Source organism: Drosophila simulans, chromosome 2R (assembly GCF_016746395.2).
Source record: "Drosophila simulans strain w501 chromosome 2R, Prin_Dsim_3.1, whole genome shotgun sequence".
NCBI classification, from domain to species: domain Eukaryota; kingdom Metazoa; phylum Arthropoda; class Insecta; order Diptera; family Drosophilidae; genus Drosophila; species Drosophila simulans.
The window spans coordinates 4,149,536-4,171,400 of NC_052521.2; the positions used below are offsets into that span (position 1 = coordinate 4,149,536).

Genomic DNA, 21,865 nt, shown 5'->3' on the forward strand with positions numbered 1-21,865 from the left:
TGGACTTCGTGCTTTGGCGCAGCTTTTCCGCTCCCCCGAAAAGCTTTCGCGTCGAGCGCAGGAGCGCCAATCGAGGGAGCAGTGTGGTGAAATCAGGCGAAGAGCGAGAGTTTCCCTTTCGAATTGCAGTTCTCTGTTTATGCATTCGGTGCAAACAAGAAAGTGACTACGAATAGTCCTATAAAAACAAACTCGGAGAATCGTTTTCATGAAGCGCTACAACAATGCACATCATTTTGTATTTTCCATTTTGGCGTTAGTAAGACACATATAAAAATGTGTTTCGAGCTAACATATTGTCAATGTTCGGTTTAATCTAAAACTAAAAGGATTTCACTTTTCTACATTACACGAGACATTACGTGACATTGTACGCGAATCCGTGAATGCTTTTTTTTAACATTACATTGTAGGTTTTATAGTTCCGAAAATCTCAGCGTTTAGGATGACAGAAACCTCATTACGAATAAAAGTACATTATAGGGTCCTTCTAGCAGTCAACTATTATGTAAAAATCAACAAATCTACCTTATTGTGAAATAAATAAGCCTTATCCAAAACTGTTGGTCAAAAGAAACATGCAAGATGAGACGGGATTTACAAGTGGTTTTCTGTCCTTATTAGCTTCATTTGTATTGATTACTACAAGAATGCTCAAATTCTAAAGATCGCTAGATCAAAACCTGATCCACGTAATGATGAATCCGTATTGGCGGATCTCAAGGTAGCGGTTTTGTACATCTCCCGGTTATCAACTACAAACTGTGTTAAGGTCAAATTACCAACGCGCATTATTTGGAGTTCATTTCTGCAACACACACGCAAAAATTTAAGTTTTGCTATCAGCATATCCTGTTTAAATGTTATTTCGGTTTATTCAATATTTTACAATAAAGCAAGTGACAAACCAGAATAGTTCTAATCAATTCGGATATGTGCAACAAAATCCAGTGATGTAGATGTACTTCTTCCCTGAACCTTCATGGTTTATAATTTGCAAGACAAATTAACAAAAAAAGGAAAGCTTATTTTGGGCTTTCAAACAAACAACATGACCGCCATTTGGATTTGAATAGCTATCGATAGGTGCCGTCGGCCAGCTGACAATCCATCCACTGCCTATCGATGATATCTAGCTGAGCAAATTTTACGTATTTGTGAGCACTCACTTTAGTTTTTCGTTAGGAACGGGACGTTTGTTCTGTTGCGCACCAAATCTTTTCGGACTCAATGCAAATGCAAACGCTTTTGCGGCGTGTGTAGTGCATTCAAAATTACCAGATACCCGACGGGATCCAAAGTTCCCAGAGCAGTGGCCCAGGAATTTATGAGACCAGCAGTCAGCGGACACGGAAGAAACTCGCGCCTGGGTGGACAAATATCGATCTGTGACGCGGTTTAAACCAAGGTAAAACCGCCATCCATGAATAAAAACAGCTCTTCCCACGGGTGCTTCCGCCATGGGGCCACGGTGCGGGTGCTGTGGCCAATTCACCTTGAACCCAGCATTGCAGAAGTGGCCGCATACCAAGTCCAATTCCCTGCGCTTGTGTGTATACCTGCGCCCCTTCCGCATGTGTGTGCATAAACATTGCCGCCCACCCGCCCGATAAACAGCTGTTGGACCGATTGCCGTCCGCTTCCCTAGGTTTTCAAGGCGGTCTAGGCGGAAAAGAGGAAGACACTGAGGCTTTCTTATCGCGCTATGTGCGTAGGCTTGACGGGGGAGGGCCCGTGTTTGTGGCAAGGCGAAGGTGAAAGTCATCAGCTGATATCGGCCAGTCGCCTGCTAAACCCGTTATGCAGAGCAGCTGTTCGACGCCAACTACATATGTGGGGCAAAATCCCAGCCGCGAACTCATGGAGTGGGTTTTGTGGGGCTTACTCCCCAGTTATATCCGGATAGCGGGCAACTCGCTATCGCAGGCCGATGTAAATTAGAGGCTTTCGCGCTGCAGATGTAAGGCCTAATTGAAGATTTCTTTGTTCGTTCGCAGGCTGCACGACACTTCGAGGGCTTTTATGTGATTATTACTATGAAATTGGATGAAATAGTTGCATGGTAAGCGAACAATGCTTCATTACTCTCTCCCTCTCCGGACTATCAAATTATCCGCTGTTGAATTTTTGTAGGTACCAGAAGAGAATCGGCACCTATGACAAGCAAGAATGGGAAAAGACCGTCGAGCAGAGGATCTTGGACGGCTTCAATAATGTCAATTTAAAAAACACTAAGCTGAAGACGGAGCTAATCGATGTGGACTTGGTGCGAGGTGTGTTTAACCTGACTGACCCCAAATAGTGCCCATAATCAAAACACATTTTTCAGGTTCCACGTTCCCTAAGGCCAAGCCCAAGCAGTCGCTACTCACCGTCATACGTCTGGCCATTCTGCGCTATGTCCTGCTGCCCCTCTATGCCCAGTGGTGGGTCAAGCAGACCACGCCCAACGCCTTCGGCTTCATCCTTGTCCTCTACCTCACACAGTTAACCAACTGGGCTATTTACGTGCTTCACAGCAGTCGCATAGTGCCCCTTGTCTATGAAAAACCGCCAAATGGAACCCTGCTTGAGGCAGAGGCAGATGGAGATGTCTCCGATAAGGATGCAGATAAGGAGTCCGAGGAACATGCCGCCCTCCTCAGCGCCCTGCTTATTCCGTGTGCCCTAAGCCTGCTGATCAGTCTAATCCACTCACAGATTGTAGCCACTAACACCGCCTCGGGCGTCTCTGGCGGGAGTAGCAAGAACAAACTGCGTCGAATATCGGCAAGCTGCTTAAGTGACAAAGCCGCAACCAGGGAGAACCGGGTGCGACGCCGCAAGAAGTTTGTGCGGTAAGAACGAAGCTGTTTTGAGAACCAAATATTGAATTCCTTTTTTTTAGAGTTCGACAAGTGGAGGCTGACTTGTCCCAGGCCAGCAGTAACATTTCACTTCCAAGAAGAACCGCAACCAGCGCCATCGAAGTGCTTCCCAGACCGGTCACGCCCTTGCCTTCACCAAGCGTTACCTGTGCCACGGTGCCAGAACCCACCACGCCTACTACACCTTCGCCCTCTGTTATAAAGCGGAGCAGCAACGAGGAGACCTATTTGACAACGACTGCAATAAGCCCACTATCGCAACCGCTGGCAGCCACAGACGCATGCTACGATCTCAGCAGAAAGGCAGGGGGAGCTGCTCCCGAAAGCCCCAAAAAGCGCAACGTCAACTGGCACACGCCTATTCAGATCTACGCAACCTACGAGCTGGGCGAAGAGCCTTGCTCGAGCAGAAAAGTTGCAGCAGAAAGTGCCGTGTCGGTCGGAGAAAGTGTGTGTTCCGTCAAGCCAGCCTACCAGACGCGCCGAAACATCGGGGAGGACGATGGCTTCGAGAGTCTGAATGGAAAGAGCTCTAGTGGAGAGGACAACAACCATTCTCCTTTGCCAAACGCGGTGGCTGTTGCGGCTCCACCAGTTCCTGTTCAGACCAATCAGTTGCGTCTGCGATTAAACACAGCAAACGCCGTGACTGTTAGTGCTTCTCCAACCGAGAAGAAACCCCAGTCGCGCGGCAATGAATCCTCAACGAGTTGCGCCGAATCGGATGAGTGCGATGATGCCGACATTATGTCCAGTCCCGCCTCGGGCTGTAACCAAGAGTGCACCACTTCTGCCACCGACTGGCTGGGGGTGACGACAAATAGCGAAGACTGCAGTTACACCTCTGATCTAGATCACTCTGACGGGGGCTTGAAGCACACGGCCTGTAGCGACGAAGATCCTGGAGAGCTGGATATCACCCCTACCACTATACTAAATCCACATAGCAGCCTGGACCGTAGTAAGTATTACCAATCAAATTGGCATCTTTGATCGCACTATAAAATTTATAAAGTTAGCTGCACCATTTGGGATCAGCGAGATGCCAAAAAGGCGCAGCTATCCGTGCTGGAGATAGCGTCTTGCATAATCGAACGCGTGGACTCAATGGGCGAGACCAACGACTACATCTACATAGGCGTGGTCTTCTCATTCATGCTCACATTGATTCCCATCTTCTGCCGTCTCTGCGAGGTATGTTGCCGAGAAGGTTTTGGTGTGGGAGCTTACTTATTACGGGTTAAATGCACTCAGGTCACACTCGGGAGCGATGCAGAGAAGGCCAGTGAGATTAGCTACTTCAACATGCCGCAGCTGCTGTGGGAGAAGTCATCGGCATCGTTCTTCACCCTTCTGGGCTTTGCATTCGGCGACACCCAGTGGGAGCGCACGGTATTGGCTCTGGGCTTTGTCCAACGCCTTTGCCTGACCCTCATACTGTTCATTATATTCGCCGTTGCAGAGCGCACCTTCAAGCAACGCTTTCTTTACGCCAAACTCTTCTCCCACCTCACTTCGTCACGTAGGGCTCGAAAGTCAAATCTTCCCCACTTCCGTTTGAACAAGGTGCGTAACATCAAGACCTGGCTGAGCGTGAGGTCGTATTTGAAGGTAAATATACACATCCACAAATTTATCGATCAAAACCATTGATTTGCATTCGGCATAGAAACGCGGACCCCAGCGATCGGTGGATATCATCGTTTCCGCCGCCTTCATAGTAACCCTCCTGTTGCTGGCCTTCCTCAGTGTCGAGTGGCTGAAGGATTCGGTTCATCTGCACACACACCTTACCTTGGAGGCCCTAATCTGGTCCATAACGATCGGGATCTTTCTGCTGCGCTTCATGACCCTAGGCCAGAAGATACAGCACAAGTACCGCAGTGTGTCGGTGCTGATTACGGAGCAAATTAACTTGTATCTGCAGATCGAGCAGAAGCCGAAGAAAAAGGACGAGCTGATGGTGTCGAACAGCGTGCTCAAGCTGGCCGCCGATCTGCTAAAGGAACTCGAAACGCCATTCAAGATCTCTGGCCTCAGTGCCAATCCATATCTATTCACAACCATCAAGGTGGTCATCCTGTCGGCCCTATCGGGCGTGCTTAGCGAAGTTTTGGGCTTCAAGCTGAAGCTGCATAAAATCAAGATCAAGTAACCAATGCAAGGCGCAGACCCATCATATTTTTGTAGTACAACTTTTTCGAAACGCTTTAAGAGAAATCTAACACTACACTCTAAATTAGTTAAGTGAATAAATTTAAGCGAGCCAATGTTTATGCTTGTCAAGTGATTGTTTAGCTACGTTAACAAGCCCACTAACGACTGCGTAAACCTATATAAATTAGTATTTACCTACCTTCTAGAGCGACCTGCACAATCACAAATCACGTCGACGCAAATTGTGCAATACAATGAATCGCATGAAAGTTCTTAGAACTTTAAGCATAAAATCAGTGCACCTATGTAGTTGGCTGTTCATTCTGTTACAGTCTCAAGTTCAATTCCTAAGGCGGTCTCAGCTAGAGTGTTGCAATTAATAAATGTTAGCAAACTATAATAAAAATCTCGTTTAAAATAATGTTTTTTTTTTACTGATATATACCAATTGGATGTTTATAGCTGTGAAAGCAACATATGGGTTCTACCTTTTTCTTCATTGGGCAGAAATGTTAATCTTTCTAAAAAAAAAACTTATTCAATATTCTTAAATGTATTTTTAAAAACTATATCATTTTTTCTTTCTGTGCAACACCGCTTATCCTCGTTTGCTCTTCGTAATCGATAGTTACGAATTGAGTAGCGATCGACCAGCTGTTGCTGTTATCGTTATCAGTTCGGCCACCCACAACTGACGTAACTTTCGCCTCCACTAGCGTGGTAATTTTTGCATTTAGTTCCCTTGAAATCCCTCCCCCACAAAATGATCCGGCTTAATGGGCTGTTCAGGAGCTCCTCGAGGGTGCTGTGCAGTCAGGTGCGACTGCTCCACGTAGGTGACGCCAATGTTCTGCCTAGCGAGGTAGACAAGCAGTCCGCCGAGTACAAGGTGCATATAAACAGGCTGTATTTATGTTTACACATCAGCTAAAGTCCAAGCTTTTCTAGGAAAATGCCAGCGAGATGGCCAGGTTGGTTGGAGATCTGCGGAACTTCACCAGCCAGGTGCTCAAGGGCGGCGGTCAAAAGGCCATCGAGCGACACACCTCGCGGGGAAAACTCTTGGCCAGGGAGCGCATCAACCTGCTCCTGGATAAAGGATCGCCCTTCCTAGAACTCAGTGCTTTGGCCGGACACGAGTTATATGGCGAAGAGGTGGTCAACTCCGGGGGAATCGTCACCGGAGTGGGACGCGTTTGCGGGTAGGTCTAAAAAATCCAAGTTGATCGATGTTCCACATCAAAACTTTTAGCGCTTGCATAGTATGTTACGTTAAAAATTAAAGATCGGGATAACTAGCCTAGTCAATCTAGCCGTGTCCGCCAGTCTGTCTGTTCGTATAAACGTAGAGATCTCCGGAACTATTCCAGCTTTTTTGAGCCTAATACTGAAGGAACTCAACAATGGCGTTATATCTTGTTTTAAAGGTGGAAAATCGTTTTAAATTATCACAAATAATAGGCAACTTTCATTATAGGACTGAGTGTTTGGTGGTGGCCAACGATGCCACTGTGAAGGGTGGAAGCTACTATCCCATTACCGTTAAGAAGCATTTGCGCGCTCAGGAGATTGCCCAAGAAAACCGCTTGCCCTGCATTTACCTTGTGGACTCGGGTGGCGCCAACCTACCGCGACAGGCGGAAGTCTTTCCAGACAAACTGCACTTCGGACGCATCTTCTACAATCAGGCAAACATGTCGGCCCAGGGAATACCTCAGATCGCCGTAGTAATGGGCAGCTGCACAGCCGGAGGAGCTTACGTACCGGCAATGGCCGATGAGAGCATCATTGTTAAGAAGCAGGGAACCATCTTTCTTGCTGGGCCACCGCTGGTGAAGGCGGCCACTGGAGAGGAAGTGTCCGCAGAAGATCTGGGCGGAGCTGACTTGCACTGCAAGACTTCTGGAGTCACCGATCACTATGCCGTGGACGACGAACACGCCTTGTATCTGGCCCGCCAGATTGTGAGCAACTTAAACCTGCCCGCCACGAATTCGTACAACGATCAGCTGATGCACTCAAGTCAAGTGAATTTCCAGAGTGCTACTCCTCCGTCTGCCGTAGAAGAACCGCGCTACGACGCACAAGAGCTGTACGGCATCGTGGGTCCTAATCTTACCAAAAGCTTTGACGTTCGCGAGGTGATTGCGCGCATCGTCGACGGAAGCCGCTTTACGGAGTTCAAGAAGTTATATGGCGAGACCTTGGTGTGCGGATTCGCGAAGCTATATGGCCACACTGTGGGAATAGTCGGAAACAATGGAGTCCTTTTCTCGGAGAGCGCACTCAAAGGCGCCCACTTCATTCAGTTGTGCGCACAGCGCAAGATACCGCTTGTTTTCCTGCAAAACATTACTGGTGAGTTGATATGTGAAGTGACTGGGTGATTATAAACTGATATCGATCTCTGTAGGTTTCATGGTGGGCCGCGATGCCGAGGCCAATGGTATTGCCAAAAACGGAGCTAAGATGGTAACGGCAGTGGCCTGCGCTAATGTGCCCAAGTTCACGGTGATAATCGGCGGATCCTACGGGGCGGGCAATTACGGCATGTGTGGTCGGGCCTATTCGCCTCGTTTCCTATACATGTGGCCAAATTCGCGCATCTCAGTGATGGGCGGAACTCAGGCAGCCAATGTTATGGCTCAGATCACCGAAGATCAACGCAAGCGAGCTGGCAAGGAGTTCAGCGAGGAAGAAGCCCAAAAGCTGAAGGCTCCCATTGTGGAAATGTTCGAGGCGGAGGGCTCGCCCTACTACAGTACGGCTCGTCTGTGGGACGACGGCATCATTGATCCGGCCAACACCCGTCAGATCCTGGGCCTTAGCCTGAAAGCAGCCTTGAACAACGTCGGTCAGGAGACCAAGTTTGGAGTCTTCCGCATGTAAATACAATTTGCATGCTGGAGAAATTTAATCGGAGTGCATTTACAGGCATTTAATGCCATCCTTTATTTCGAAACTGATGCATTTATTAGCGTTAAGACAATTGTTAACTGTGTAATGTACAACTGAGTGTTTATTAGGAACAGGGCTTGTTAAATCGTTCAACGCCTATGAATTTAAATTTGCCAAAATATTTTATTTCCTGTGCAATAGAACAAATGTTGATGTCAAAAAGTTACAGCGATTGAACAAATACGGAAAACATAAAAATATTTAATGTATATAATGCATAACAAAACAATTGCTTTTAAACCAGTAAGATTGACACAACAGGGATTTAAAAAAACCGCCTATTTAGTGTATACCACTGTTACACTTTTAGTGGTGCTCAATATATTGCAATATTAAAAATACTTTTTCTGAACGTAAATACGTTTTGATGCTAAATTCCATGCTGTCGCACATTTATAATAGTAGTTTTCAAAAATAACAGTCGATATCGCTATATAGTGGACCGCGCACTATCGTTCATCTCTAGCGCTTATCGATAGCTCTCCATGCGGACCTGCGCTGGGCGGCCGATGCATCAGTGTACATCTTACATCCCTAGCGCTCGCTCGTTTAGCTGAAGACGGTTCGTAGAATTAGCATTTCTTTGTTTAAAGCCAGGAATCATTTAGTTATCCGTCGGCCCGAAGGATAACGACCAACTGATTAGGTGAGTTTATCACAGGATCCCAAGAATGACCAGTTGAATGGCCACTGCATCCACAGTGTGAGTGAGTCAGTGAGTGTATCTCTCTCCGTGTACATATGTGTGAGTGTGTGTGCGGCTCCTCGACTTTTTCGCAAAAAAGAAGAGAAGAAGAAATCGCAAACCTAGAAGTAGCGTCAGCAGAAAAGAAAGTTCATCGGTATGTGGCGATTTAAAATAACTCTGCCGAAAACTTCAAGTGCACACTTGGCCGAATAAATAGCTGTACATCGCGGAGCCTGCGTGCGCCTGTGTGCGTGCCTGTGCGTGTGCGTGTGCATTGTATATTTAAATGTCGCCTGCTGCTGCTTCGCTTCCTCCTCCAAAAATAAAATTCCCTATCCTGGTTCCTTGGAAGTGTGAGTGACTGTCATCTCGGCGAGCGTGTGTGTGTGTGCGTGCGTGCGTTTGTTCTTGCCACAGCCGCAGAAAGAGGCCGCAAAAATTCCGGTGCAGTGTACATATATGGTGGAAGGTGCCCAACCCCTGCTACCCCGTTCCCGATGCTAGGGACGTCTGGAAAAGCGGGGAAACCATATTGCCTGAGTTTAAGCCACCGTTTGGATGACGTCATTCTTCTACGGCTTATCTGTCAAGCCCCCGCATTTCTTCAGATGTCGTGTGTGTGTGTGTGTGTGTGAGCTGTCCAGTTACCAACGATTCTCGGACTTGTTTTGTTTTCCTTTAGCTCAAGTTACTATTTTTATTGGCTTAATTGATATGGGCTCCGCCGACGCAGCTTTTTGGCCTTCCCGATGCTGCTCCGCTAGAATGCCGGTTTCTTTTCGGTTCCCACTCAAAAAGACTGGGAGCACTCACTCACAGTTTCGAGCGGATTTGGCTTATAGTATCGGAATGTTTATTTGTTGCTCAAACAGCTTATTGTTGTTGACACACTTCCACTCTCAGCAGACTGTATCACACCTGGGGATGTGGACATGTGTTCATAACTATGGTTCAAATATGGAAGTCTCCCAAAGTGGGCTAGAAATGGAAAATCCCGGCTTGGCCACTAATTCCCTGCTTCGCTCCTCTTTTCTGTTTCCCTGGTTCTGCTTAATTAGTTCGCTTTCAACTTCCGCTGCAAGCGCCCACACCCCCATACATCCACACTGACTTATCGACAGCCACAACAAACTACACTGGCAAAAAAAAACCATCGGCTGGCTCATCCATTCCGCAATTTCTCGAATACAAATGTCACACATCAGCGACTTACCAACTAGGAATTTTGTGGATATAATGATCTCCCATGAGTTATCAAGTATATGACTCAATAACACTGTCATAGAAATGATGTGCCTCTCGAAATATAAATCTAAACTGTAACTCATCATTTGTTTTTCTTCGTCTTGAGATGGAAATAAGCATTCGTATCAGTTGACTTTTATGCAATGAAGTTATTTAAAAAGTCACTGCTTTAAGAGGGATTTGTCTGCACTTGTGTTTAAAATTTCTTTAGTAGTTAGTTTTAAACTGCAAGTTTTATTTCAAATGATAAATTTTTACCATGAAAATTTTATTTTAAATATAATCTTTATTTTATAAAAAGCTCTACTTTGCAGAGACCTAAATGTATTATGATTCTTATGATTAATGAATGACTAATGTTATTTATTTAGAGTTTACTGAATCATCGAATTTCAGTCTTATCCACTTATTGGAAAATAACAAACCGGACAGTCTAAAACACGGCTGATAAAGATGCGACTAATATAGTTAGTAGTATGCAGGGGAAATATGCAATTGGAATACGTAGTTTTTGGAGATGGAAAAGGAAGCATATGATTCTTCATAGAAAATATTATTCCCCTGTGTAGTAATCCCAACTTGTATTTGGGGCACTGCTATTGTTGTGCCTTCTCTGGCGGGGCACTTAAATCAATAAACGAGCAGCAAATCGCTCCGCATTTGAATTGAAGTTCCGCCCTTTCGGGTCAATGCACCGTACACTCGCGCAGCGAAAAGGTGGAGAGTCGGAGTTTTACGGAAACACCGAAAGGCCCACGGCCGACGTGAGTCGGTGTATTTATAGGCCGGCTCCCAAATGCCGGCTAATTCTTTATCTCGCTGGCCCACGTCAGATGGCCCATGCCCATGCTCTATGTTCCTGCTGGCCAGGCTGACATTGATAATGCCAATGACGCGGTCCATGAGTAATCTCCATCTTCGCGTCGCAACGAAGCGGATCGATGTCGCCGCATTGTAGCGGCGAACAGTCCAAGTTCATTGTTCGCCCGTTCCAGTATCCGCGGAGCATTTTCTTTCGTTTGATCGCCGTTTATGCTCTCGTAAGTGTAGAGATGAGTCTGATGAGGATTTATCTCCTGAAGTTCGGAACCTACAAATATCCATATCTTGAACTTTGACGAAAGCAAAGATACTGCTTACATGTTGGGATAAGATTGTTTGGGGTCATGAAACGCAGTAAAAAATCAGTGCATATGTTCGAATGCCACTATGCAACTCTTTGTCTTAGTTCAGTGTTCGTTTTTGGTCCCCGCCTTACGTATATTTTGAAAAATAACAGGATGGCGACTAAGTGGTCAAAAAACAGGCCTTGAGAATGTTGCTTTTCAGTAGAGATTTCAGAGGTACAATAGTTTGTATAAGTCCTACCAGTTAGTCACAGAGCGTAAAACGAAGTAAAAGGAAAACGAAAGTAATTTGTACAGTTCGATTTCGTTTTGCAAATTGAGTTTTATCAAGAAAGGATAGTTTATCGGTAATCCAGCCAGAAGCTCGTGGGATATACAGAGGTGGTAAGTGCATCGGGCAGATTGGTATGCTGAATCCGGGAAGTAAGGCAATTAGCTTTTGGTGTGGAAAGGCCTATTTGTGGTTCGGTCTGTTCGGTCCAGAGCCGCCAACCAGCCAAACTACTTTCGAGGAACAAATTCTGCAGATTGTGGAATGAGTGAGCAACGGTAACATGTCCAATAACAATCATTTGGCGTTCCCGGTTGCCGTTTGCTTTGCTGATGACTATCGTGATCTTGATATTGAGCACGCACATGGGACACGCTTCAATGCACCCCGAGCCAAAACAATTATTAGCCGCCGCAATTAAGAGCCGTTCATGGCGCTAGCACTCCCACACGGACTGCATGTGGAGCCGCCACTGTGCAGTTACGAACTAACCAGCCTTTTGCATCTTCGTTTCAGTGCCGCTCAATAAACCTGTGGACACCACCAACATGGCTGTTAACGTCTACTCCACAAATGTGACGTCAGAGAATCTCTCGCGCCACGACATGCTAGCTTGGGTTAACGATTGCCTCCAGTCGCAATTCTCAAAAATCGAAGAGCTGTGCACAGGTAAGTGGGCTTAACTCGTCTAAAAAGTGCTGGGATCAACCTACGCTTCCACTTCTAGGTGCCGCTTACTGTCAGTTCATGGACATGCTGTTCCCCAATTCAGTGCCCGTAAAGCGTGTCAAATTTCGTACCAATCTGGAGCACGAGTACATACAGAACTTCAAGATATTGCAGGCGGGCTTCAAGAAGATGTCTGTGGATAAGGTACATATGCGCCCGCTCGCTTACATTACTTTTCTATTTTTCGAACCTTTATTTAATTTTGACACACAAATCCACCCGATCCGAAGAATGTAGAGTGGACATGGGCACGGTACAGTGGAAGCGCTTAAAGCGTCGCTAAATGCACATGTCCACTGTACCAATAAACTCTTGTATGTTGTGACTAACTACGATTTCCGTTACAAATCAACTTCACGACTACGCAACCACCGATAAACACAGATCATTCCAGTTGATAAACTGATTAAGGGACGCTTTCAAGACAACTTTGAGTTCCTTCAATGGTTTAAAAAGTTCTTCGACGCCAATTACGACGGTCGCGAGTACGACCCCGTGTCTCAGCGGGGCGGAGTCAAGCTGGGCAATGGCAACGGACACGGCAGCAACGGAGGCAGTGGCGTGGGCAGCAGCAACAACGATCTCCATCTGATGCACCGGCGACCATTGCAGGCTCCAGCTGCTGGCGGACGAATGCCAGCACGGGTCATCGCTTCAACTGGTACGGTTCTGTCGAAGCCACGAACTCCGGTGGGGAAGAGCCATTTGCTTGCCATTTCATTTGAGTTGCGAAGCGAACGAACGTGAAGCACGCAGCGGAACCAGGCAAAACTGGGATGCCACACAACACCACACAAAACTTCACCAACCCCACTGGCCTTGAGCTGCTGGAGCACCAAGTACTACACAAAACGCACACACATTCAGTCGCATCAAGCACAAAGCACACATGTCGGAGGATCTGTTGTTGTCCCACATCCAACCCACTAACTCCTCTTCATACCCGTACAGTGATGGGAAATACCCAAATATTTGTATTTATATAGAACCGCGACTTGCACAATACTTTTGAACCCATATTACTTAATACTTATGCAAATGTGGACGGATTTCCAACTGCAAACTTGTATGTCGACAAGAATTCTGTATTCCAAGGTTAAACGCAAAAAATAGTTTAGATCTTATCTTTGGAAGTGGCTAAACCTGGGATCAATTTAACTGAAAATCCATCCCCATCATAGCAAAGTTATTATTTATACACATCTTTTTTATCTGGTGCTTTGGCTGGCCAAAGAGTTCTGTTTCCCAAATTCATACTGTATGTTTGTTTAATCTTTGTTCCCATTGCATTTGGATTCACCACACGCTCTCTCACCTGTTTGCATATCTCTCGCCCATTTTACTTTTAGATTATACCCATTGACAAATTAATCAAGGGTCGCTTCCAAGACAATTTCGAGTTTTTGCAATGGTTTAAAAAGTTCTTCGATGCCAATTACGATGGCAGGGATTACGATGCCAGCGCGGTGCGCGAGGGAGCCCCAATGGGCTTCGGATCGGGAGCGGTAAAGTCACTGCCCGGCACGGCGGCAAGCGGCGTGTCCAGCAGCTATCGACGTGGCCCATCGGCAACGACACGCCCAGCAATGACGTCTGCAGTGAAGCCCAGTATGTTGTTTTGGTTTGGTTCCCAGTTGTATCCTCCTATCGCTATCCCTTCTTTCATTATCGTAAGCACTATCCACATGGTCAGACAATTGTACATATCGCATGCCCAAGTCCATGTAGATGTTGTCGCAGTTACGAAACTAAATGCACATCCTCCAAGTAAACACAAAAGCACGAATAGAAGACACAAGCTGTCTGTGCTTCACGTTTGTTGATTCCTTATGCTTCTATACATACCTCCGGCCTGGATGTTCGCATACTAAACCCGACCGTCTTGACCATTCCAGCAGTATCCAAGGTGCTGCCGCGCACGAACAACGCAGCCCCAGCGAGCAGGTTAAACGCCGGTGCCAACAGCACGGGCACGGTCAAGAAGAACGACGCGAGCAATTCAGTCAACAATCAGCAAATAGAAGAGATGTCTAACCAGGTGGGTCAAGATCAAGAAAATAAGAAAAAAACCGGTACTAATTTTATGGATCAGGTCATGGATATGCGCATAAACCTGGAGGGATTGGAAAAGGAGCGTGACTTTTACTTCTCCAAGTTGCGGGATATTGAAATTCTGTAAGTAATTAAATCAACAGGTTCATTTAAGAATGACATGCCTACTTGCTATTATGTTCCTAGTTGCCAAGAAGCCGATGACGCCGAGGCGCATCCGATCATACAAAAGATTTTGGACATCTTATATGCGACTGAGGTAGGACAAGTCTGTACTCTTTTTACCCGGCCCTGCAATCGCTTAGACTTATATTTTATATTTGCAGGATGGTTTTGCGCCGCCTGACGATGCACCACCAGAGGACGAGGAGTATTAATTTGAAACGTGAAAGAAAACCCACTAAATTCATTTGCTGCATACATATTCAAAACATAAGTCAAGAAGCATGATGAAGGGGACAGAGTTTATTATTTAGACAGAAACCAAGAAGACGTTAAGCAAAAACCGAGAAGAAAAAGAAGAAGAGTTTGATTTCCTAAGCCGAGGCTGACAACAGAATCTTTGATACGAACGCGTAGTCGCTTAATAGATAGAGACGGGATTTTTTTTCGATTCAAAATTGTACCCACGAAAGTTTTGCTGCTGTTGCCGATGTGTGTGAACCATCAACCATTTCATATTTAAATTGTTTGTATATTAGCGGAATAAACGAACCAAATCTCGATATCTAATGGAAAGCACCAGCCTACCCTTTTCAAAATTAGTTTTTGAAAGGTTCACAGACTAGTGACTAAGAAAATTTTGAATGCTCAGCTTGCAAATTTACTTCGAATTAGCTTAGCTCTTTGTATCACATGGTTTACATGGTTGATTTATATCCTATTAAGCACATTTATAATTTTTGTTTAAGTAAAACTTTTCACTAGCTGACTTTAGTCGTTTTGAGTGTTGTATGTAGTAGATCACAAGAGCCGAATTTGTCTAATCTGAAATTATGTTGAACAAACGGTATTGTGTACTTTCGATTTCTATTTTTAAATAATTGGCTTCATAACAAAATGATTGTATAAAATAAGTGATTTTTGCTCTCAATTTTTTAAGTTCTATATTTATGTGTAAAACAGGCAGAACTCGTTAAAAAGTTTGAATAAATGCGAACGTCCTTCTATTTTCTAAACACACCTTTTTGATTTCCGGCTTTCACATTACATCACTACGCACGGACAAGTTACTCCAAGCGGAAACTTTCACCCCTTCATTTCTCTTCTCTGATCATTGTAAATAATTTGTTAACACACCAACCACCACACCACTCACATGATAGTCAACCTGTGCTTTCGACAGACACAAGTAAATGTATGATTATGCTCACACACCACAGCATTGCGGAGCGTCGGTGGGGTGTACCACCCACGCCACGATCTATAATCTAATTCTAGAATAAAAACATGTGTTGCTTGATTCAAAATTAATGCATTTCTCATTTTCGCACACGGGCAGGGCCCTACAATCAATCAATCCTAAATCTATTTGACGGCGCTCTGGATGTGTGGCTGCTTGTGGGTGCCGTCGCAGAAGGGTCTGTGGGTGGTCTGTTTGCAGTTGCAGAGCCAGTAGTCTCCCGACTTCTCCACCTTGAACCGGATGGGCCTGGAAAGCACAGGGGTATTACTTCGTCGGAGAGCTCTGGTTCGAACACCATGTACATACCTCTGCTTGATCTTTAGGAACTCGTTCTTGTGCATTCCATCGCAGAGGGGCTGAGACTTGGACTTGCCGCACAGGCACCAGCTGTATGTTTTATCTGTTGGGATCGCGAGTTGTGGTTATGTAAATACTTGTTCTCTGCGCACCGGCAGGCTGCGATTTCTGAATAGTACCTTTGTCCAGGTGGATCTTGAAGGGGCGCTTGTCGAAGATAGCGCCGTTCTCCTTTTGCAGAACGGCCGTTTGCTTATCCTCGAGCAGGTTACTGGGAATTGTTTTGGCCGAGTCCACCGGTTTTGCGCTGGAACTGTAGCATGCCTGCATGGGAGTAATGCCTTGATAACAGTGGGCGATCTTTCTTGGCTGTGGGATGCCTACCTTGAGCAACCAGGATGCCCCTAGGTTCCGCCTTAGTATCATTGACATGCTAACGCTGATTTATTTTTGTTCTTTATTTAAGCTAATGATTGCAGTGTCGAAAGTATCGATATGTTGTCATCGGTGGTGATGGTGTCGCAAGGTCGTACCGCTACTTCTACCAGGTTAAAATGGGCTTATGGGGAGTATGGGTAGCTACTGCATTAATTTACATCTACATTTTTACAGAATCTGTCTTTTCTGGCAACGAGAAAGAAAATAAATTGAAGATTTTCAAACTGGGCAGTGCTGCCAGACCGCCCAAGCTGAATGCACAGTGGTGCAAAACGCTTGGACTGAATGTTATCGGCAGTCACTCCTATCGATGTTCTATCTGCCGTTATCGCTGCCCAAGGTCGCCAATTTGAAATTTGATTTCACAATTCCAGAATCTGTTCAACTGATAAGCGGAGATATGATTCCGATGCGCCTGGAAATGTCTCTCCTCGTTTGCAGGTATTTTAGCGTCTATCGCAGACATTCATCTGAATGAAAGCTCGTTATGTGCCCCATACTTGACTCGGAATTCTGAGTTCCGAACGACGGGTGCACACGCCGAATTCTCGCAGATAACACGATTTATCAAGCGGCCCCGTTAGACAAACTGATTAGCCCGACCGCCCAGAGATCTTCTACGTAATATACTTTATTTTACAATACAAATACTACATATGCGGGGTGTCTTACGAACCTCTTCCAGTAAAATATAAAGGGAAATTAATGCATCGGTTTACCGGAAACCTCTTTAACTTTGAGTTAACAACTAAAACAAAACACCCCTCTTGGAATACCACAGTCGTTTCGTTTGCATTCCATGCCAATCCAATAACGGCGAAACCGAGATTTCTGGGACACCCCTGAGCCTGTCTAGAACTCGTCGTGGAACGGGTAGTACTTATGTCCCGACATTCCCGAAAAGGGCACCGTGCGCTGCCCGGTGTGATACTGCTCCATTCCGGCGACGTCCTCCGGACTCAGCTCGAAGTCGAAGACGCGGAAGTTCTCCTCGATGCGGGCCTTGTTAGACGACTTGGGCAGTGGCACCACGCCCAGCTGGACCAGATAACGCAGGCAGATCTGGGCCGTGGTGCGGCCGTACTTCTTGGCCAGATTCTGGGCATGCTCGTCGTAGAGGAAGGGCGGCCACTGCCGAGCGGGCTGGGGACGTGCCAGGGGGCAGTAGGCGCAGATGACCAGTCCGTGGCGCTTGGCATGCTCCCGGAGTTGTCGCTGCTGGAAGCCTGGGTGGCACTCCACCTGGTTCACCACCGGCCGAATGCGGCAGTTGGCTAGCACTCGCTCCGTCTGGGCGGCGTTGAAGTTGGACAGGCCGATGCTGCGCGTCAGGCCCAGGTCCACCAGCTTCTCCATCTCGCGCCATGTGTCCAGGTAGTCCACGTCCGTCAGCTCCAGGGTTCCGTGCACGTTGCTGTCGTTGTGGAACTTCTGGCCCACCGGCATGTGTATCAGGTAGAGGTCCACGTACTCCAGACCCAGGTTGCTAAGGCTCAGGCGGCATGCGCGCTCCACCAGTGCAGGGTCGTGGTGGATTCCGCCCAGCTTGGTGGTCACAAAAACCTCCTCGCGAGTGACCACTCCCTCGGCGATCTTCTCGGAGATCGCCTGGCCCACCTCAGCCTCGTTCTCGTAGACGAAGGCGGTGTCCAGGTGACGGTAGCCCACGTCGAGGGCGTGGCGCGTGGAGTGGTAAGCGTCCGACTCGAAGGACTTCCAGGTGCCAAGGCCCAGAGTCGGCATCTCGCGCCCGTTGTTCAGCCGGATGGTGGGAGCCAGATTGGTCATCGTGTCGCTGGCGCTGATAATTAACGCTGTGTAAATTGGACGCTTCTAAGTCTAAACCAGTGCTACTACGCCTTTCTCGCGATCCAATCTCTATCTGTTCCAGCTCGTCGAAAGCTTCGCGGACAACTGTTGGCCCGCTCAGCCGGTTTCGATGATTTTGTCACGGCGGCCGAGCAGCTGCTGTGTCATCCGGTGACGTCACGGACAACGCGCGGTTCTTCCCACCAGCGTTGCCAAGTTGGCTTTTTCCCCACTACATCTGGCTTTTTTAAAAAGCTCAGCGCGGGAGGAATTGCAATCTAACATCTGGCGCGATTTGTAACAATATTTTAAGGTACGCACATAAGTACGCGTAATTTAATCGTTTAAAAACATAAGAACGACATTAATTGAAATCAATTTCCTCGAGTTGTATAGCATAGCTGGCGAGGTTTTTCCCAATTGTTGAATCGATCGCGAGTGTATGGCAGTGTTGCCTAGCGACTAGCGGGAATTATACATGGAATTTAGAAAAGCTCAAGCCAGAAAAGTTAGCCGGAAACCGACCAGGTAATTGTTTGCCTACACAAGTCCAGGGGTGATCAACTCTAAATGTTCAGGAACTTAAAATAAGTTTGAATACAATTTTGTTTTAAAACACTTAAGTGTATAAATTGAAGCAAAAACTCAATGCATTTTTAAAATTACACAGATTGAATTCCAATTCCATTGCCCAAACCTATCAAGAAAAGTGATGCTTTCAAAAATAAAAACCAGTAGCAGCTTGCTAACACATAAATCTTTATTCGAATATTAGTTGAGTTCAAAATGTTAGACATTCAAAGATATATCTTGTTACGCTTAGGTTCAACATTTAGGGTATATTAGGCTATTGAAATATCTGCTCTGCATTGCACAAATCTCACTTCGGGGTATGGGTTTTCTGGTTAGTAGAATATGTAACTGGTAGTACGGCTAAAAGATCGCTGCTTCTGCTGCACATACCATAATCGATGGATTAATTACTTCTAAGTGGTTGTTGGTGTTGTCTTCTTACTGTGAGCTCTGGGAGCCGTCTCGTCATCCCCATTACGAACTATTTAATCTACTTTGCTATTTGGTAGGTAAGTAAACTTCGAGATTGTTTTGCGTTAGACATGTAAACACTGATTTGAACATTTATTGGTTAGAACAAGTTACGGATCAAACATTTACTGACTGATTACGACTGATTGGCTTTAGCTATATCTTGGTAACGGAGGTATATACGTATAGCATGAATATATCTTTTTTGTGCATCAGTGAGTTACCCAATGATGTTGAATTTATGCAAGTGCCTAGGCTATATTTGAGAAATTAAAAGTTCGTAGAGTTAGGTTTTGAGATTGTCAAATCGAATCACAAGTGAAATTGGAAATTTTCCCTTTTGGAGTACTTGCATATTTGATATATGTACTATATAGCATGTAAATTGTATTATTGAAAGTGCACAACAATAACAATAGTGGTGGTGTATTGTTGGTATTACGTCTACATATGTAGCGGTACTAAAAATGTAGAAACATTTTTGGTTTTGACACGTAAGGGGTTTCCGTTGTGGGAAACGATTTCTTAACACTAAAATAGTTTCTACGGTCCATATGCTAGATTAATGCATCCGCTAGATAAATATTCCTAGGTAAATGTACTCTGCTTGTGCCATTAGCACCAAAGAGTTGGCTTATTTCGAATATTTCCTCAGAGGATCGTAAGGTTGCGTCGGGTTTAAAACGCCTACACAATTCTATGTGAGTGATTCTGATAGATTCTACCCGTTTCCGTAGCACGTGGTGTAGATAAAGTAATTAATGGCTTTCCAACTCTACTTACAAACTGTACCATACTAAAATTGGTGTTGCGTTGCTTGTAAATCAATTCGAAATTTTTACATCTCATTAACTATGAACTAAAGAATATTGTTTCGTTTGAATCGGTTCGCTATATCTATAAAAGTTTTATTGAATATTCGTTTGCATTTGCTTTGTTTTATTTTTGGAGGAGAAACCACTGGATTATAGTTGAATATATTGATTGATTTTGATTGGTTTTCGTAAAGAAAAGTGTTAATTAATACGACAATTACATTCTACGCATCATGGTCAAAGTTTTGGTTACATCTAGGAATGGTGTTTACGTGATAAATCGTTGTTCGAGAGACCTTTACTTGGGAGAGGAGTTGGGTTAAATTGGTAACTACAAGTACAATTACTAAATGAGGTTGGCTAATGAAGGCGAAAAAGAATATAGTCGAGTCCCCGACCTAAGGATAGTAGATAAAATGTATTTACTATTCACATACCCCGTAATTTATATAGAGTTCCGGAAATTACTGATATTAATAAATATTTTACTTTATGATTAGGAAATGTGTTGGCTTAACCAAATATTAAAACCGCCGATGATCACGATGCTTGGGCATTTTGTTGACGCAGACGGACGTTAGTTCTTTATCCGGTCGGATTATAGATAGTTAGTTCATAGGATCAAGAATATGCCCCTCGTTTTCTACTGCTACCGACTATAGTAATACCTTGGATATAAATACATATGTTGTACAGTTGTGTTCAAAAAATAGGTAGTGTCAAAACCACGTATTCCATAATTACATTTTACACGCACAATTTATTGGACCTAAGGGAAATCCTTTAATAGTTAGAACAATTGGTTGATTGCATTTTCATTGAGAGATCTAAGAACGACTATGTTGGTAAATATTCCCCATATTTTAAACACAGTTGCACGTGTAATAAATAAATGTAAATATTTTTCGTATTTCTATATATGTATGTACATAACTACAACTAATAAGGTCCCTCTCCAGTGTTTAGTTATTTGAATGCACTTGCATTTGCACTTTCTTATCTAACGTAGCATAAAAAAGGCATGCACTTTCTACAAAATAAAACGAATTAGGGCTGTGTGTAAATAAATATTAATAAATGGTTTCGTATTTTATTTGCGAGTTGCCGTAAAAGGATATGGGGTGAAGGTCTACCAAATGAAAATAAGATTGGAAACTATAAATAAAGTAACTTATCCGCTACGTAGCTTACGTGCTAATAACTAGCTGTAACTAGACTGTTTAATAGTTGGTTTTAGTTTAGGGTTTATAAAAATATAGATTCCATGCTCTCGGATACGTTGTACAACTTTACAAATTATTCTACCAGCTCGCGCGGGATTTATAGAGTAATGGTTTGTGGGAAATTATGCAGTATAGTTGTGTTTGTTTTGATGTTGCCTCCTATAAATGTTTAGTATCACACACGTCCAAGTTTTGTTTTTATTCGTTTCGGTTTCCGCGGGGAATTCCCGAATTTCAAATTGTTTTCCATCTTTCCATCGTTTTGTACTAAAGCAAAAAGTTTCTCGTTTGCATTAAAATGCGTTTGGGTTTCCGTTCATTAGAAGATTGAGATAGTTCCTAGTCGGGTCGTAGATATAGTACACTGTAGCTTAGGCTAATGCGGATGCGGATGAGGACGAAAGTTGGTCCGGGCTGTGGTGGCCGTGGCCCAATTGGCTTTCGGAAAGCAACAACAACCCGGCTAAGCTCATAACTGTGCAGCTAATTGCGGTTGATTAACACACACTAGGGTTAGACACTTAATACGCGCTACAGGCTAATCGGATGACAGCGCTACATGGGCTTAGAGCTTCCTGGTGGGCTCCACCTTCTGGGACATGGCGGTGAGTACCCGCTGGTTGTCGATGACGCGGAAGCTGCTGATGTACGACCTCACCTCGCCCTCGCTCTTCGGCGACGGCGGCTCCAGTCCTGTTCCAAATCGAAATGGATGAGCTAATTACATTTCAAAGGCGGGT

At 45.1% G+C, this 21,865-nt stretch overlaps 6 protein-coding genes across 17 annotated transcripts in view; 3 read left to right on the plus strand and 3 right to left on the minus strand.

Annotated features, from left to right (window-relative positions):
* The first annotated feature begins 1,115 nt into the window (after positions 1-1,115).
* Positions 1,116-5,445, plus strand: LOC6733262 (protein phtf). Its single transcript, XM_016167533.3, has 8 exons — positions 1,116-1,408; positions 1,998-2,062; positions 2,134-2,273; positions 2,330-2,837; positions 2,888-3,828; positions 3,883-4,061; positions 4,122-4,478; positions 4,537-5,445. The coding sequence occupies exons 2-8, from the start codon at positions 2,037-2,039 to the stop codon at positions 5,020-5,022; spliced, it is 2,637 nt and encodes an 878-aa protein (XP_016026150.1). The 5' UTR covers positions 1,116-1,408; positions 1,998-2,036; the 3' UTR covers positions 5,023-5,445.
* Positions 5,446-5,673: 228 nt separating this feature from the next.
* On the plus strand, positions 5,674-8,357 carry LOC6733263 (probable methylcrotonoyl-CoA carboxylase beta chain, mitochondrial). Its single transcript, XM_002080290.4, has 4 exons — positions 5,674-5,913; positions 5,973-6,226; positions 6,502-7,382; positions 7,438-8,357. The coding sequence occupies exons 1-4, from the start codon at positions 5,788-5,790 to the stop codon at positions 7,911-7,913; spliced, it is 1,737 nt and encodes a 578-aa protein (XP_002080326.1). The 5' UTR covers positions 5,674-5,787; the 3' UTR covers positions 7,914-8,357.
* Positions 8,358-8,471: 114 nt separating this feature from the next.
* LOC6733264 (microtubule-associated protein RP/EB family member 1) lies at positions 8,472-15,272 on the plus strand. 9 transcript variants are annotated; one of them, XM_039292574.2, is made up of 8 exons: positions 8,472-8,628; positions 11,830-11,982; positions 12,041-12,186; positions 12,427-12,703; positions 13,938-14,080; positions 14,135-14,217; positions 14,281-14,362; positions 14,421-15,272. In XM_039292574.2, exons 2-8 carry the CDS (start codon positions 11,862-11,864, stop codon positions 14,469-14,471), a joined length of 903 nt encoding a protein of 300 aa, XP_039148508.1. In that variant the 5' UTR covers positions 8,472-8,628; positions 11,830-11,861; the 3' UTR covers positions 14,472-15,272. The 9 variants fall into 9 exon arrangements, with proteins under 9 accessions (XP_039148508.1, XP_039148510.1, XP_016026153.1 ...); XM_039292576.2 differs by having other exon boundaries at positions 13,941-14,080; XM_016167536.3 differs by having other exon boundaries at positions 8,473-8,628; positions 14,281-14,353.
* A 280-nt stretch (positions 15,273-15,552) lies between these two features.
* Positions 15,553-16,341, minus strand: LOC6733265 (CDGSH iron-sulfur domain-containing protein 3, mitochondrial). The gene is made up of 4 exons (XM_002080292.4): positions 16,181-16,341; positions 15,976-16,120; positions 15,806-15,899; positions 15,553-15,745 (listed from the first exon to the last, which is right to left on the minus strand). The coding sequence occupies exons 1-4, from the start codon at positions 16,226-16,228 to the stop codon at positions 15,622-15,624; spliced, it is 411 nt and encodes a 136-aa protein (XP_002080328.1). The 5' UTR covers positions 16,229-16,341; the 3' UTR covers positions 15,553-15,621.
* Positions 16,342-16,847: 506 nt separating this feature from the next.
* LOC6733266 (aldo-keto reductase family 1 member B1) lies at positions 16,848-18,196 on the minus strand. The gene has a single exon (XM_002080293.4). It carries the CDS (start codon positions 18,020-18,022, stop codon positions 17,087-17,089), a length of 936 nt encoding a protein of 311 aa, XP_002080329.1. The 5' UTR covers positions 18,023-18,196; the 3' UTR covers positions 16,848-17,086.
* A 589-nt stretch (positions 18,197-18,785) lies between these two features.
* LOC6733267 (rap guanine nucleotide exchange factor 4) overlaps positions 18,786-21,865 on the minus strand; it is a 40,137-nt gene continuing 37,057 nt past the window's right edge. For all 4 annotated transcript variants that reach the window (XM_016167423.3, XM_016167424.3, XM_016167425.3 and 1 more), the window contains one exon: positions 18,786-21,818. In XM_016167423.3, coding sequence (XP_016026159.1) covers positions 21,691-21,818 — 128 coding nt within the window. In that variant the 3' untranslated portion in view covers positions 18,786-21,690. The remainder of the gene's footprint in view (positions 21,819-21,865) is intronic.

Bases quoted from the DNA above. Each gene is read 5' to 3' on its own strand.
- LOC6733265 (XM_002080292.4), bottom strand. From the start codon at position 16,228: ATGTCAATGATACTAAGGCGGAACCTAGGGGCATCCTGGTTGCTCAAG. The intron at 15,900-15,975 runs GTACTATTCAGA...CGATCCCAACAG, and splicing joins CAAGATCCACCTGGACAAAG to ATAAAACATACAGCTGGTGC. The intron at 15,746-15,805 runs GTATGTACATGG...TGTGCTTTCCAG, and splicing joins TTCCTAAAGATCAAGCAGAG to GCCCATCCGGTTCAAGGTGG.
- LOC6733262 (XM_016167533.3), top strand. From the start codon at position 2,037: ATGAAATTGGATGAAATAGTTGCATG. The intron at 2,274-2,329 runs GTGTGTTTAACC...CACATTTTTCAG, and splicing joins CGATGTGGACTTGGTGCGAG to GTTCCACGTTCCCTAAGGCC. The intron at 2,838-2,887 runs GTAAGAACGAAG...CCTTTTTTTTAG, and splicing joins CGCCGCAAGAAGTTTGTGCG to AGTTCGACAAGTGGAGGCTG.
- LOC6733263 (XM_002080290.4), top strand. From the start codon at position 5,788: ATGATCCGGCTTAATGGGCTGTTCAGGAGCTCCTCGAGGGTGCTGTGC. The intron at 5,914-5,972 runs GTGCATATAAAC...AAGCTTTTCTAG, and splicing joins AGCAGTCCGCCGAGTACAAG to GAAAATGCCAGCGAGATGGC. The intron at 7,383-7,437 runs GTGAGTTGATAT...CGATCTCTGTAG, and splicing joins TTTCCTGCAAAACATTACTG to GTTTCATGGTGGGCCGCGAT.
- LOC6733266 (XM_002080293.4), bottom strand. From the start codon at position 18,022: ATGACCAATCTGGCTCCCACCATCCGGCTGAACAACGGGCGCGAGATG.
- LOC6733264 (XM_039292574.2), top strand. From the start codon at position 11,862: ATGGCTGTTAACGTCTACTCCACAAATGTGACGTCAGAGAATCTCTCG. The intron at 12,704-13,937 runs GTACGGTTCTGT...TGACCATTCCAG, and splicing joins ACGGGTCATCGCTTCAACTG to CAGTATCCAAGGTGCTGCCG. The intron at 14,081-14,134 runs GTGGGTCAAGAT...TTTATGGATCAG, and splicing joins TAGAAGAGATGTCTAACCAG to GTCATGGATATGCGCATAAA.